The sequence below is a fragment of the Saccopteryx leptura genome, chromosome 4 (genome assembly GCF_036850995.1).
Source record: "Saccopteryx leptura isolate mSacLep1 chromosome 4, mSacLep1_pri_phased_curated, whole genome shotgun sequence".
Lineage (NCBI taxonomy): Eukaryota > Metazoa > Chordata > Mammalia > Chiroptera > Emballonuridae > Saccopteryx > Saccopteryx leptura.
This window is the reverse complement of record NC_089506.1, coordinates 19,860,759-19,877,935: the sequence shown is the minus strand read 5'-3', so window position 1 is coordinate 19,877,935 and position 17,177 is coordinate 19,860,759. Positions and strand designations below refer to the sequence as shown.

Genomic DNA, 17,177 nt, shown 5'->3' with positions numbered 1-17,177 from the left:
GCCAGATGCAGCCATCAAAGAGCCACATCTGGCTCGAGAGGCATAGGTTCCCAAACCCTGCAGTAGAGAAACCAAATAAAAACATAAGGTCAAGATAGGTCCTGATTGAGGACATTGTTAAATTCTGTTTGGAGTTTCAGAACTTAGACTTGGGTTACTATTTGGAAAAGAGCAGGATTTCTTAAATTATTTAATTTTGCAATAAATTAAGTTGTTTTCCTGTTTTTGTTTGTTTTATTGAGTATGACTGTGAGAACACACTGCTTGTTTATTATCAGGAAGCTGCCACAACTGTGCTGAAATTCAGGGGTTGAGAATTTGCCATTATTATTTTGCTACGTAAGTACCCAAACCATCAGTATTCTCATGAGCATTCTGAAAAACAGTATTAGTATCATCACCAATACCTTAAAGAAGTGATGCAGAGTCATGGATGTAAATTTTAGATTGCTAATTTCTGTGACTTCTATTTTTTTTTTAATTTATTTTTATTTATTTATTCATTTTTAGAGAGGAGAGGGAGAGACAGAGAGAGAGAGAGAGAGAGAGAGAGAGAGAAAGGGGGAAGGAGCTGGAAGCATCAACTCCCATATGTGCCTTGACCAGGCAAGCCCAGGGTTTCAAACCGGCGACCTCAGCATTTCCAGGTCAACGCTTTATCCACTGCGCCACCACAGGTCAGGCAAGATTGCTAATTTCTATATTAGTTTATAAACTTCAATAAAAAAAATTTTATTTAGGAGAATTACCAGTAGAAAATGTATAGACCTTAAGATAAATGATCCACAAGAAGAATTCTGATCCTCAATGTTAATAAAATAGAGCACAGAAATTGATATTTTTTTCTTTTTTACAGAGAGAGAGAGTCAGAGAGAGAGATAGATAGGGACAGACAGACAGGAATGGAGAGATGAAAAGCATCAATCATTAGTTTTTTGTTGTGCATTGCAGCACCTTAGTTGTTCATTGATTGCTTTCTCATATGTGTCTTGACCGCGGGCCTTCAGCAGACCCAGCAACCCCTTGCTCGAACCAGTGACCTTGGGTCCAAGCTGATGAGCTTTTGCTCAAACCAGATGAGCCTGCGCTCATGCTGGCGACCTTGGGGTCTCGAACCTGGGACCTTGGCATCCCAGTTCGACACTCTATCCACTGTGCCACCACCTGGTCAGGCAGAAATTGATTTTTTTAGAAGGGATGAAATACAAACAAATGTGTTTAGTTAAGAAATAATTTGTTATCTTCCAATAAATTTACTTAAAATAAAATTACAATTGGAAAATTATTTCACTTTAATAGCATATTGAACTTGTTACTTTAAATGTAATCTTTAGGAGCCTGAACAGGTGTTGGTGCAGTGGATAGAGCATCGGCCTGGGATGCTGAGGTCCCAGGTTTGAAACCCTGAGGTCCCCAGAATGAGAGCAGGATCATAGACATGAACCCAAGGTCGCTGGCTTGAGCCCAGAGGTCGCTGGATGAAGCCCAAGGTCTCTGGCTTGATCTCAAGGTCGCTGGTTTGAGCAAGGGGTTACTGGCTCAGCTGGAGTCCTCCAGTCAAGGCACATGTGAAAAAGCAATCAATGAAGAACTAAAGTGAGCAAGAAGTTAATGCTTCTCATCTTTCTCCCTTCCTGTCTGTTTGTCCCTGTCTGTCTCCCCCTCACTAATAATAATAATAATAATAATAATAATAATAATAATAAAACAGTAAATAAATATGATTGTTAAGAAGAAGTGAATATATATTGTATATTGGCTTTATGAAAGTAGCTCTTTATGCAAAACATACATTGAATCCTAAAGAGGGATCTTGCTCAAATATCATGTCAGAAAAGTAAGTGAAGGAAGTAGGCGATATAGTGGTTGTTTAAGAATTACATGAGTTTTACTATTTTATGAGTTTTATAAATTTATTTCACATTTAAGCTAAAATAAAAGCTATTCACAACAAAATTATCAAGTTAAATATTCACAACAAGATGTTCAAGTTAATTGAGTGAAACTATGCAATGGGAAAGCAGTGACCTGTTTTAAAATATTCATATCTATCACAGTAGGTACAGAAATCAGACCAAGTTGGTGAGGGAGAGAGTCAAGTACTTTCTTCGTGTAAAATTATAACCAGGTCGGTCAAGCATAGCTTTTTCCCACCCAGTGGGAAAATAAAGGTCATACGATTTCTAGTAATTGAACTCAGTTTGTTTCCTAGGGACTAAATTCATTTTAATATAAAAATAATTGAGGAAGAAAATGAAAATATTTCTTAATCTATTGTTCAACGGCTCATAACTAAAGATTAAATTTCCATACAGGTCTTGGCAGGTCAGTAAGATTCCCTGATGCACTTGATGTTATTTTTAGCTGACAACATCAGAAGAAGAGTGTGTTACTGATCAAGGATAGGATGCCTCTTTTATAAAATATACATTAAGCCCATCTTGGCAGGTTTAAAGTCTCATTTCATCTGAAAGAAAAAAGTGTGTTTACTTTGAAATTTGAAAATCTTTTTTCTGCATTTTCTTAAGTAAAATAGAGCAATTAGCATAGTACTATTTTGTTTTCCTTTTTGTATTTTTCTGAAGCTGGAAATGGGGAGGCAGTCAGACAGACTCCCACATGCACCCGACCGGTATCCACTCAAAATGCCCAACAGGGGGTGATGCTCTGCCCATCTGGGGCATTGGTCTGCTGCAACCAGAGCCATTCTAATGCCTGAGGCAGAGGCCACAGAGCCATCCTCAGCACCCGGGCCAACCTTGCTCCAATGGAGCCTTGGCTGCGGGAGGGGAAGAGAGAGACAGAGAGGAAGGAGAGGGGGAGGGGTGTAGAAGCAGATGGGTGCTTCTCCTGTGTGCCCTGGCCAGGAATCGAACCCGGGACTCCCGCATGCCAGGTTGACGCTCTACCACTGAGCCAACTGGCCAGGGCCACATAGTACTATTTTTAAGTATTCATTCAGTATTATTTCATACATTCTTTTAAACGAGATTTTCAATGACAATCCATATTTTTGGATTTACTCCAGAGAAAAGCAAAATACAATCAAAGCCATTATGTTGAACATAATGAATTCACTATATTTAACACAGATTTCCACTGATTATAGAATCCATGCTCATTGTGTAAAGGTTACACAAAAGTACAAGATGAAATTGAAAAGAAGAAAACACTTAGAAAGCAGCAGTAAAACAACATAGCTATATATGATAATATTTTGCTTTTTACTTAATATTGTTTTATATGTAATTTTTCTAGTGACTTGCTATAATATTACATGTTCATGTTATTTTAATTGTGCATTTGCACTTGCTGTTGTACCATAAATCCTTGTTCAAAATTATTATTTGAAAAAATAATTTTAGTGATTAACATTATACACATAAATTTATTACTATAGCTTTAACTTCTCATCTATATCTTTGTCTCCTTTAAACAGAAGATGTAATTCTTTGGACACAAATTTTGCTCCTCATTTCTAATTATTTTTAGAGTACATACCAGAGGATTTTTATGTCAATTAAATGTCTGTGCTGATACTATCATAGTGGATATACACCATTATAAAGTTGTCAAAACACACAGAATGCACAGCGAGAGTAAACCCTGTTGTAAACTATGGACTTTGGATGATAAGGACGTTTCAGTGTAAGTTCATCAACTGTTACAAATATGCTACTCTGGTGGGAGATATTTTTGGTGAGGGAGGCCGTGCATGTTTGGGGACAGAGAGTATACAGAACTCTGTATTTGCTGTGAACCTAAAGCTTCTCTAAAAATAGTTTATTTAAAAGCCTATAAGAAACTTCAAAAGGTTATTTAACTGCTGATTTAATTGCATTTCTTTGGATGCCAGTGAAGGGAGCTGTTCATTTTATAAATCTTGACAGTACCTGTGACTTTCCTCGGTGACTAGAATTCTCAGACTTGACATGGTACAGATGAAAGTCCAGACAGATAAAATCCCTGTCCATTTGGGTGTCTCACAGCTAGAACATCAAGTTTTATGTTTGATCACATTGAACTTAAGGTAATAAGTGCTCATGTGTTTATTCTCACCAATAATAACATCCATTATGTCTTATGTAATCTTTCTATTTTAGTAGGAAACTTGGGAGGGATTTTAAGTTTTAAAATGAAATAATGGTAATTATGTTAAGAAGGGTTAATGTTTTTGTATTTTGTAAAAATAAGATAACTTTTCTTTTCAAATACATAGTTGAAATGTTGTTGTATTTGTTGTTTTTAAACAAAGATGTTACGTTAATAAAAATAATCTTATTGGGCAGAAATAATATAAATTTATTAATTTCAACAATAATGTAATTAAAAACGTTATTATTGTTAGTTTTTAAACTTATCTCCAGACAAAGTACATATCAATAGTGCATAATAAATTAATAGTACTAATATAACATACTAGTATTGTTAACTATAAACAGATCATTTGCTAAGTAAATGGAAGCTACTGAATTAGTCCTCTCTAGCTCTCTATAGTATACAATCTATTAAACATGTGACTTAGCCATAAAAATGAATGAAATCGTACCATCTGCGACATAGATGGACATACAGGGTATTGTATTGAGTGAAGTAAGCCAGAAAGAGAAAGACAAATGTCATATGATTTCATTTATATGTGGATCCAAAAGACAAAACAAATGAACAAACAAAATAGGAACAAACTCATAGATACAAAGAACCATTTGATGGTTTCCAGATGGGAGGTGGTTGAAGAAATAGATGTAAAAAGGCAAGGAATTAAAAAAAGAAACAAATTGATTGTTACAGAATAGACATGGGTATGTAAAATAAAGCACAGGAAATTAAGTCAGTAATATTGTAATAAATATGTATGAGAGTTCCTAACTTATCAGGATGGTGATCACTTTGTAAGTTATATAAATGTCTAAACACTGTGTTGTACACCAGAACTAATCTAATAATGTATGTCAACTAATTAAAAAAATTAAAAAAAATACATTTAAAAACATATGAATTAACAAGTCTGTACACTTTAAAATATTCAATATTTGATATTCTTAAACCTTTTTCTCCTGAAGAATATTTGGCATTCTAATGTCCTTTATTTTGCATATGCTATATATAGTTTATGATTTATCTTATGGCACTGTTTCTGTAGTTTATTTCAGTAAAATGAAGTACCATTTGGTACTGGTTTGAACCTGGGTAAAAATGACTAAATTTTTCTTTATAAAGTCAAGGAGAAGAAATATACTGCTGGGCTAAGACTAAGCATGAAAAATTTCTTCTGAGGGGAACAATTTGTCAGAAAATTATGAGGAGGTGCAAGCAGAGAGTTCTAATGGAAGCGGTCTTGCAACATTAACTATATCATTCACTCTCATAAATTCTGTAATAAATCCACACACAACACACTGAGGGGCGGTGCGGGCTGGATGGTTCTCCCGCAGGCAGGCTCTACTACTGACCCTGTCCTGCAGGGTGGGCACCACTCCACAGAAGGTAGTGTTCCACTATCGTGTGGCGTAGGCACCATGATTCATATAACGAGGAGTCATTGGGAAAATGGAGTGTCAGTCCAGGCAAGCGCACAAACGCTGTGATCCTAAATCAACCTTCAGGCTAGTCTGTTATCGTGGCTAATCAGTTATTCTTAAGGGAAATACATAGATTGAAATCATAGGGAGGCCCTGGCCGGTTGGTTCAGTGGTAGAGTGTCGGCCTGGTGTGCAGGAGTCCCGGGTTCAATTCCCAGCCAGGGCACACAGGAGAAGCACCCATCTGTTTCTCCACCCCTCCACCCCTCCTTCCTCTCAGTCTCTCTCTTCCCCTCCCGTAGCCAAGGCTCCATTGGAGCAAAGATGGCCCAGGCACTGAGGATGGCTCCATGGTCTCTGCCTCAGGCACTGGAATGGCTCTGGTTGCAACAGAGCAACACCCCAGATGGGCAGAGCATCGCCCCCTGGTGGGCGTGCTGGGTGGATCCCAGTCGGGCACATGAGGGAGTCTGTCTGACTGCCTCCCCGTTTCCAACTTCAGAAAAATACAAAAGAGAGAAAGAAAGAAAGAAAGAAAGAAAGAAAGAAAGAAAGAAAGAAAGAAAGAAAGAAAGAAAGAAAGAAAGAAATCATAAGGAAAAAATAGCCTTTATGAAAATAATTGTCTGTTTTATAAAGGTGCCATTAATAAATATCATTGCTCCAGCCAAAAATTAAAGGCCAACATTTGCTCTGCCAAACTCAAAAGTGTAGTCATGTCTGGAACTTACAAAGAAGTTTACACTGTTCTAATTACTCTTTGTCAATCAGAGATGGGGTACCTTCCTCCACTGCATTAATAATTATTGAGAGGATTGAGGTATCTTTATTTAATTTTACTAATATTAATGCAAGGTAATGTGATGAAAAAGGCATGAGCATTAAAATCGTACAGACCTTGCATCTAAATTTGCTCACCAGTTTGACCTAGGAAAGTTTGTTTATTTGTTCTAAGCTTCTATGTCTTCAATTGCCAAAGGGGTTATAATATTTACTTTGATGTACTGTGAAAGTCTATAAGGTCTAGTCTTTAAAGCAAATGATCTGCTGGATATAAACTACATCTTAAATAAAAGTGGGCTCCCAGGCATCATAAACTGCAATCTCATAACTAAAGAGTTACAGTATATCGTAAGGGTTATAATTTAGGAAGTTATAAACATAAGTCATATTACAAAATTTCTATCGAGTAATACTTTAAAACTGAATATTAAAGAATCTTGGAACATTTAGGATCAAGAATGAATAGCTCCTTTTATCACACAGTCATTTTTTAAGTCCAATGTTTTTCCAAATGGTTCAAAGAAGAGATGAACATTTCCCAGCAAATGTGCTCTCTCATTCAGACAGGCCAGGAAGCTTACTTTCAGGTAATGCAAGTTCAGAAAATAAACAGTGGAGGCTCATCAAAATAATGATGCTTTTGACAGCTGAACTGGGATCCTCTTAGAAGTTTTAGGCAAACTGTTTTGTATCTCAGTATTAAATTAGAATTTCAAAAGAAATCTTAATGACTTTTGCAACATCCCAAGGAAATGATACATTTCCTGTGACAAAGTGTATCATATAAAATAACTTTAATTAGTAACAGCTAATAATGAATGGATAGTATATGTTATTACACCTAGCTGGCATCAATTGAGTGCTTACTCTGAGGCTCAATTTTCAGCACTTATATAAGCATTTAGTCACTTAATACTTCTAATATCTTCACAGGTCAACATCTTTGATCATTTTACAGATGAAGAAATTGGATGGAGTTAAAGAGGTTAAGTAACTCACCCAAGTCGTGTTGCTAAGTGACCAGAAAGTGCATCTGGTTAACTAGCTCCAATGCTTATGCATTTAATCTTTATATATATCTTTAGGATGAACACAATTATAGAAACCCTCATATATTTACTACTTATTTTTTGACACATGTATTAAGATCTTTTTGTGTTAAGACTGTTTTATGCTCAACTTAAAAATAATTATTGATTGATTTGAGAGAGAGAAAGGAAAGGGAAGAGAGAGAGAGAGAGAGAAAGAGAGAGCTCAATTTGTTGTTCTTCTGTTTCTTGTATGTGCCCTGATCAGAGATCAGACCCACAACCTAGGTTCTTGAGAACAACACTCTAATCAACTAAGCTACCTGGCCAGGGCTTTTATGCTAAAATTTATAGCACTCAAATTAATTCACACAATGTTTGGAATAGCAGAAAATGAGTAAGAGTAATAATAGCAAACACTTAGATAGCTGTTAAGATATGCCAGAAACACCTAAAGGATTTTCACTGTTACAATCATTTTGATTTCTACAACAATATAATAAAATAAATGATAACATCACACCCATTCTGCAGAAGAATAAACAACAACACTTTATTTTATTTTATTTATTCATTTTAGAGAGGAGAGAGAAAGGGATAGAGAGAGAGATATAGAGAGGAGAGAGAGACAGGGGAGAGTAGCTGGAAGCATCAACTCCCATATGTGCCTTGACCAGGAAGCCCAGGGTTCCGAACCAGTGACCTCAGCATTTCCAGGTCGATGCTTTATCCACTGCGCCGCCACCACAGGTCAGGCAACAACAACACTTTAAATAACTTGCCTCATGTAACATAGCTAATAAGCAGCAAAACCAGGATTCAGTCTTAATGGTCCAATGCCCGAGTCCATGCTTTAACCGCTGCTTGATGGATAATGGGAGGTAGTTTTGGCAGTACCAGCTATCTATGGAAACCTTGGTACTGACAACCACGTTGGGAAAATACCTCAATGGCAAGTAGTGGAGACTCAAGCATTTTCACTGGTGATATAAAACTTATGAACATAAAGTGAATTCATTTTACATTTGTAAATTGTTCCATGCACAAAATACGGCTTGATATGTTTATGAGTTTTTGAGAAAAATGAATACCTATTAGAAAGGCAATGATGTTCAAAAATTTTTAAAATTATATTGAGTTTACATTATATAATAATGTTATAAGAAATGCAATTTTAAAACACTCATCCCTTATTTTATCTTTGTAGGCAACTTGAATAAAATTTCCCTGTATTTCTAGTTTCTGCTGTTAGTGATCCCTTTCAACTTTCAGTACCTGCGGAAGAGATATTAAAATTAGAGGGCGCTTATTTTATTTGTCCTGTATGTGTCCTTTATTATTTTTTTATTAAAGTAAATTCAGAAAATTGCAAAATGCCAAACAAGAAACCAAGCTGGGTCACCAAAGTTTTGCTGACAATCTTAATCTTGCATTGATTTCTGTTGTTAAACAAAGGTATTTAAGGAAGTAATGTGTGATTGTAGTGGGCAAGCCAAGCTCGATGGTAGAGGGTGCCCTCCCAAGGGAGCCTGCATGTCAAGAAATACAGTGATTTTTCTCACTATTAGAAGCCAGGTTAATTATTCTAGTGAGACGGTGACAAAGCGATGGCAGAGAGCATGGTTACTTACACACAATTGGCAGGCTGTGGCACCTCTTCATTACTGACTGACCTCGTGTTAAAGGAAGACGAATCAGGATGACAGAGGAAAAGAATGTTTTTACATAAAATCCAAAGGTTGTGTGGGTGTTTGTGAAAAATAAACAACTGGGATTTGTTGTAGTTATTACTGAAGAAGTCAATCAGAGTTAGTAATTGGAGCTTCAAAGGACTATACTTTTTCACTACAAAGCAATTGTATCTAAGTGCTTCAGGATTCTGGGAGAAAGAGTTCTATGCTTGTCTTCTCAGGGGAAACTGGTCACCTTGCTCATACATGTGAAAGGACTTCAGGAGTATCACTCTGTTAATGGGGCAGAGTGAGATTTCAGCTAAAAACAAATGCTCACCATGTAAAAAATGTAAACCAACTAGAATCCGAAGCAGTGTTACAAAGAAAGAAGGTGGAAAATTCAAGACATTAAATTTGAGGCTCCCTGTAGTAAAAGTGAATTTAGATCATTTAAAATTATAAAGTCAACTAAAAGTAATGTATCACCTGTTATGTGCTTGAACAAGATACCAAGGTAAGTAAGAAAATAAAACCAGCTGTTGCTCCTTTAGGAATTTTCACATTAATGGGACCAGGGGAAAGTTGATGATGAAGAAGAATATATATTTAAATGAACCATAATTATATATCTACTACAACATAATAAATTCTATCACAGAGATATAATGTAGGAATAAGTCTGTGATAAAGAAGCACCTAAACAAACAAACAAAGTAATAAATAAGGAAGATCGTCATGAGATGCTGGCTGACAGATGTGAAGCTTAAGAGGTAGAAATTTATTTTATCTACAAATTCCCTGTTAAGAACTAAAGAATACAAAACAACTCTTACAGGTCGCTGGTGGTACTAAAACTGATTTGGTCACTTTGGGGAATAATTTATATTGACAGTCAATATTCCTAGATGTGGCCTGACCTGTGGTGGCGCAGTGGATAAAGCGTCAACCTGGAAATGCTGAGGTCGCCGGTTCGAAACCCTGGGCTTACCTGGTCAAGGCACATATGGGAGTTGATGCTTCCAGCTCCTCCCCCCTTCTCTCTCTCTGTCTGTCTCTCTCTCTCCCTCTCTCTCTCCTCTCTAAAAATGAATAAATAAAATAAAATTAAAATTAAAAAAAAATATTCCTAGATGTGCACTTTAGACTTTAGAACCTAAAAAAACAGTTGCATGTGTATAACTACAATTACGATATACAAGAAGGTTCATAGGATCACTGTTTGTGAGAACAAATCAAGCAACAACAACAATCCGTTGGAAAGAAATCAAAAGGATTCTTGGTAGATAAATTACATATGTTCATTCAGTAAAATTTGCAGCATTAAATAAATAAATTGCAGCTACACACAGGATAAATCTCACAAACATATTTTTTAACTAAAAGCAGTATACTTCTGAGGTTAACACACACACACACATATACTAATAAAAATGAATTAAAAAAATAAAAAAACATTCAGGATTGTGGTTCTCTTTAGAGTTGGGACCTACTGGTAGAGTTAATTTTTCTATCTGGGTGATGGTGGCACAGGTATTCATTTTTTGTTTATTATTGTTCTTATTATTTATGCCTTAAATATATAGTATATGTGTATTTTTTTGTAGGATAATAAATAAATTAAAGCGTTAACAATGGCAGCTCTCTGTATTACAGATATGGGTAATTAAGATTGGGCCTGCCTCCCTGGAAAGGGTTAGGTCTTAACTGCAGGGGCTGCTAGGGGTTATTAAATGTAATGTTCAGAACACAAACCTGCATTTTCAATGCAGAAGTTAATAAATGCCACTGCATAGGCTACAGAACCATTTGTTTTCTGCCTTAGAAATATAGCAGTAGAAAAACGGTCAAACCCCTGGGCCCTGTGACACTTCCATTCTATCCGTGGGGAGAGGAAACAGACTACAAGCAAGAACATACAATGAGAAATTATTTTTTGATGAAAAGGAGAGGAGAAAAAAGTAACTAAAATTGAGGAAATATGTTGATTTGACATTTAAGCTTCACTTATGTCTGCGTATATGCATGGATTCTGGATAAGAAATAGAATGCATTTGGGATGAGGTCACAGATTTGATAAATATGAGGACTGACTGTTTACACAGAGACCGAAATGTTCATTCCAATGTAATGGTCCTCCTAGAGGAAAATGAAGAGAGCCACAGGCGTAACAGTTTTTGGAAGGACACAATAAGAAATGATAGTATGTTGCAAATTGGAACTTTTCCCCAATTTGTTCCATTAATTGATTGTTTCAATTATTGCGGACATCTGGGTATTCTTGACTTCTCAGTCACAACATTCATAAATTTCCTCTCCCTCTTTGCCTAATAAGTGGCACTTAAGTTTCCATTCTTTCTTTTGATGGCTGGTTAACACATCTAATCAAATTAAGTTCCAGTGGAGTTCTACCAACCTTCACTTGGTACTCTTGTGATTAAAACGAATACTTTAATTTTATATTAATTTTCAGTTTCAAATACAGAACTATTTACTTAGAAGGAGTAATTGACCCAAGAAAAGAATATTAGCTCATCAAATGCCTGGATTTAACAGCTTTGCTAGACTAGTCTATTTATGTTGAACCACAAAGATACACCAACCAACAATTCAACCACAATAACAACAGCAACAATATGTGATTGGGTTGTACTGATTGGAGAGAAATGGGCTTTTAAAATCTCTAAATCTCTCTCTGCAACTCATTCTTATATTTATCAACTCTCATATCCCCAAATTATTATTTATATTCATCTTAAGTCTTTCACCCTGTGGTGTAAACTCATTTTCTTTGCCTTGATTCTCTATCGCTGAATATCTCAATAGCAGAGTGTTGGGCAAATGAGTTTGTAAAATTTGTATTTTTTGAGTTTGCTCACTTTTAGTGTTAAAAAATGGTGCTGAGCAGTGTCAGGCATGTGATCTATGAAACTGCAAATTACCTTCCTGCTTGGAAAGGGCCATTGTTATGATCATGTTTGCTGGAGGAGAGGTTTTCTACCAGAAAAGTTATAAAAAGAAGGACAGGAAAGAGGAGGAGGAGAAAGAAGCCAAGATGCCAAGAAAAGAGAGAGAAGCAAGTTTTGCAGAGTAAGAAGCCACGTTGGCAGATGGGGAACCAGAGCTGAGGGGCTTTGGGACTGGTGAGACCTTTGATTCTAGGAGGAACTGAAAAAGATTCTCCTGGTTGTGGAACCAGAGAATGTGTCAGTAGCTTTGTGAGCTCTGAATGAAGAGGGAAGTGTTTTCCTTGAGTGTTTGCTCTTCGGCTGGTACAAGACTTGAATAAAGGAATGGCCCGACATTTTTTGGCTCCACTGTTTCCTTACCATTTGTCTGAATCTAATAGAAACCTGCATGTGAATGGGAATGATGGTGGCGACTACCGGCCATACACAGAGTGATTTTACTTTTCACATAGTGTGAAAAAGAATAAAATTGCAGCAACCATACAGATCATGTATAACACTGATCATAATGACTCCAAGCAGCAACCTTTGCTGAGTCAAAAACACACCATTTTGATAACAATAACAGGCTTTGTTTGCTCAAATAAAAGATGTTAACAGACACATACTGTTATGTATTGGATGGCAACAGTTAAAATGAAAATGATATACATTTTGTGCAGATCAATAATAATCCCCAAACAATTTACACATCATTTACTACATCGTATATACTATTGCAAGTGGTTTCTGTGTTCACTCTTAAAGATAGATGCAATTGTAATGTACCAGAGAAAATATAAAATTGATTTTTTTATTGCTCTAATGTAAGAGGATTACAAAATGTTTCACACTTTTCAAGTACATACAACACAATCTGATGTATAGTATTGAGAATGGCTAATTTCTGCAATCACTTAAGTAATTTGGAATTTTTCTGAAAAATTATAAATTATTTAATTGAGATAGGGAATATTTGCCCTACCAAAAATTATCTTCATGCAATAATTACAATTTTACCTTTCTGTTTATTTCAGCTATATACAAGTAGCTGAAGTATATAGTCTTTTGATTATAAAACAGTAAACATATAATTTTAAAGAAAGATATACCTCTATCAAGCCTCCTATGAAAATAAACTCCTTTTCATTATCTCCAAGAATATGATGACATTTACTAATTTACCAGCTGAGGTTCAAATTAGATAGCTCCATAAGGAACAGAAACCCTGAGGCTTGTGTGGATCCTGAGGACAAAGGTGATTGTTTCAATTATTTTCCTTGAATGGCTTATCTAGTCTTGGCCTCAGCATGAGGCAGGATATGGGGAGCTGGATGCATGCAGCCATGTAATTATGCATTTAGGTCTATTTTCCTAATTAATTTAAATATGCTTGAGAAGCTTACATGACTTGCATCTGAAGATCCCTGTGGCCTGGTCACTGGATAGGATCAAGACTCCCTGATGTGAGAGTTGATCACATCTTTCATGACCTTTGAAAGATGCCTTTTCGTAGAGGAAATAGAAATAGAGCTTAAAAATGTCCAAACTTGGAGAAAATTCTACTCTTTATCTATTTTTAATTTTTTTTTAAGTTAAGGTTGAAGAAGCTGCTGTCAGCAATAGCGAGTCTGACTGATAGATCTGAAAGCATGGAAGAATCTGAAAGGGGATTCACATTGCCCTCACTAATGTGATAAATGAATTATTAATGAAGTCCAGTCCTAGTGAGAGAAGGCAGGAGCAGAGCTCAGAGGAACAAGAAGTCTAGGTGTAGAATTAGTGACATTTGTACCAAAATATGTCCAAGTGCGTGTAGGGGGAAGGAAGGACGAGGAGACTGACAGAGCCAACCCTTGAGATAAAGCAATGGTTCAGATGTACTACCAGAGAGTCTCAAAAGCACTAACTGACCCAGTAGCCAATTCCACCTCTGGCCACCCACAGGCTCACAGGCCTGGAACAGTAACTGGGAACATGTGCCCATGGCTAGGATACAGGTACTTTCTCAAGTCCTAGAACATACTGATTCATGCCCATTCTTTCTTTGTCTTCCATATCTTCTTTGATGAAAACGCTTCAAATCTGCACTGCACTGGATCGAATGAAATCCTGTTCAGCTTATTTTTCTCTATGGGTGTATGTTGTTTTATCATGATTTGCACAGGTTCGGTTTTTCCTCTCTGGAAGGTTAGCCCCCACTCCCCCAGTCTGTCTCTGGCTCCTTCTGCACACAACCGCAGGCTCTACCCTACGGACGAATGCTGACTCACGTTTTCCTTTTGAGATTCTGTTTCAAGTTACAGTTAGATTTTAATAAAGTCAGAAAGAAATTATGTTTGGTAATTGAATACACAGCAGAGGTGTTTGTTTGTTTTTTTAATAATATCCAATGTAGGTAGATCAGTGAAGTTAAACAGCCAGCTCTTCTCTTGCCCCCCAGGATGCAGAGTACTAAAAAGAACAGTTGCCTAGTTAGCACGGGAAAGATGCCTGCTTGGATGTGAGGGTATCTGTGATCTCTGCGTAGAAGCCATAAGGTTTAAAGGCAGAGCAGAGAAGTTTAAGCATTTAGCCAGAAAAATATAAAATGAGCTAAATTACACTTTGCTGAAGCAGTTAAATATTTTCAGATCATTCATGCTAATAGGTTTATTATACATATTCAAAATTTATCAATGAATTATAAAATTACTTTACTATCAGGTTATTAATTTTCATAAAACTTTGATTTAGTTTCTGTTTTGCCTCCCATTTACTACATCTGTACTCCAAAAGAATGAGAATACCATCTGATGGCAATTGCAGGCATTGTTTCATGCAATCCAGGTATAATTCCAAGCTTTAGATCTGATCATACTGTTACATGGGAAGCAGATATAAAGAGGCAAATACTCTGTACAAAGTATTCCAAAGGTTTCTGATGTTAATTTTAATTGTGAAATATTATCTAATTTTATTGTAAAGTATCAGACTCATTTTTTAATTTCCCAGGTAGAGCAAGCAATAGTTCCTGTGTATTGGTTAAAAGTTTTCTAAGTATCGAATGAATCAATATGCTATGCTGTCTCATTGTCTAAATTTCCCACAGTGAAATGGCAGTTAGTAATACCAGATGTGTTTCATAAATACACATATAGAATGCAATCTTAAAACAATATATGGCAGCCTTTGGAATTTTAAGACACCTACATGTAAAGATTAAGATCAATAACTTTCAATTAAAAATAATAATTGTATTGTCTTTGAACTGAAAGCAATAGATGTAAAATAAAAAAAATAAAAAATCATGGTGGTACTTACCACAGTGAAATTCATAACTTTCAATATCCATATTGTCATGGCTAAGTTAACTATCATGGTAACCAACAGCAGAAGGACAAAGAAGTATAAGCACCTCTTTCGCCATCCATAAATTCCCACTGGGTATAGCTGTGCATTCTCAGCCCTCGGCAGATTATTCTGTTGTGTTGCTAGTATGTATTGTTCTCGTGTCATCTGGAAAACAAAAAGAGAAAAAAAGAAAAGCATTCAAAATTAAAACCAATAATTTTTTTTAATCAAAAGACACAACGTACTTAATAATAGTGTGTAATGAGTGCTCAAATACTTATTGCCATGTAATTAAAATTAGTTATTAATCCATTTTTAATTTTCTTATTGAAGCTATTGGGGTGGCATTGATTAATAACACTATATAGGTTTCAAGTGTACAATTCTATAAGACAACATTTATATATTTTATTATTTTTTTGTGTGCTCACCACCCCAAGTCAAGTCTCCTTCCATCACTGTTTATCCCCCATTAACGTCTCTGCCACCTCCTTTCATCCCCATTTTTCTTTGTAATCACCATACTATTGTCGGTCTCAGTATTTCCTTTCTATGAGTAGTCCCTTCATCTTTTTCACCCAGTTCCACAACCCTCACCCCTTTTGACAGCTAGCTGTCAGTCTGTTTTCTGTATCTATGAGTCTGTTAAAAGCAGTTCAATGTTACAAATCCCCTCAACTCATCATCATCCATGTTGTTTTTAAAAGCTATTTAACTAACTGTGATATCTCTAAAAACACATATTATTTTTAGTCAGATATGCCAAACCCTAACTGTTGTTTTTTCTCTCAGGAGTCCCTAAAGTTTCCCAGTTCTATTTTCAGTTACCCAGAACCCAGCAACTCCATGCACATTCATATACTCTTGGAATAGGTTCTAAATTACATATTTCACAAAGAAAATAACATTGTTTACTGTTTGATACAACCTAGAAATATGTATAAGAAAAGCCAAGGAATATATATACATGGTATACAATTGTTAGAGTAATGTATTTAATATATAAAGGATAAAACTTTACTTTTAATAAAATATGATATTTATAAAACAATAATTTTTCAGTTTTTTCTCAGATTTCTTTTCTTGTGTACCCCAACTAAATAATTAACATACCAGCAAAATAATATTGAATGCAGTATACTAAAATAAACCAATAATAATTAAAATTACCTGCAAGGAAATTAAAATATGTATGTAGAATAGAAGCATTAACTTATGATTTTTATGGACCTGATCCTCCTCTAGATACAATTTTGAATCATATATAGCTAGTGCTCGACTTACGACCACAATTGGTTCTGACAGACTGGTCATAACACGATTTCGTCGTAAGTTGAGTAGACTATATGTACAGTACTGTGTTATAAAAATCTTTTTCATATTTTTATCATAACTTTCTTTCATTATTGTTATATATCACAATTTTCTTTGTTCATTTTATGCCATTTGTATCATCTCTACACCAATTTGTTTCTTATTTTTATATTCGTCAGGTTTAAGTAAAACACTGCATTACCAGTTCAACTGGTTTAATATTTGCAAAGACAATTTCCTCTTGGTAGACATCTTGGGAGGGGTTTGATGAAAAATATTCAAGACACAAAACACAAATTGCTGTACCGAGTCTGGGATAACAGTTGAAATGGTGCACGCGGAGATGGTAGTGCTGCCAGAAGCTGGTCTGCACTGTCATACACCCAGCTGGGCAATGCACTGCCAGACACGGAGCAGTCATGGCTAGCGATTGTGGTCGTAAAGTCGAATGGTCGTAAGTTGCATAGGTCGTAAGTTGATCAATATTTGTATTGAAAATTGCAAAAACCAAAAGTTATGGGGTTTTTTTCACATTTTTTGTTTAATTTTAGAGCTACAACTTCAAATTGTATTAATGTG

At 35.7% G+C, this 17,177-nt stretch overlaps 1 protein-coding gene across 2 annotated transcripts in view; it reads right to left on the bottom strand.

The window, feature by feature from the left end:
• SGCZ (sarcoglycan zeta) overlaps positions 1–15,449 on the bottom strand; it is a 266,376-nt gene extending 250,927 nt beyond the window's left edge. For both annotated transcript variants that reach the window (XM_066383534.1, XM_066383536.1), the window contains exon 1: positions 15,255–15,449. In XM_066383534.1, coding sequence (XP_066239631.1) covers positions 15,255–15,449 — 195 coding nt within the window. The remainder of the gene's footprint in view (positions 1–15,254) is intronic.
• Positions 15,450–17,177: the final 1,728 nt, after the last annotated feature.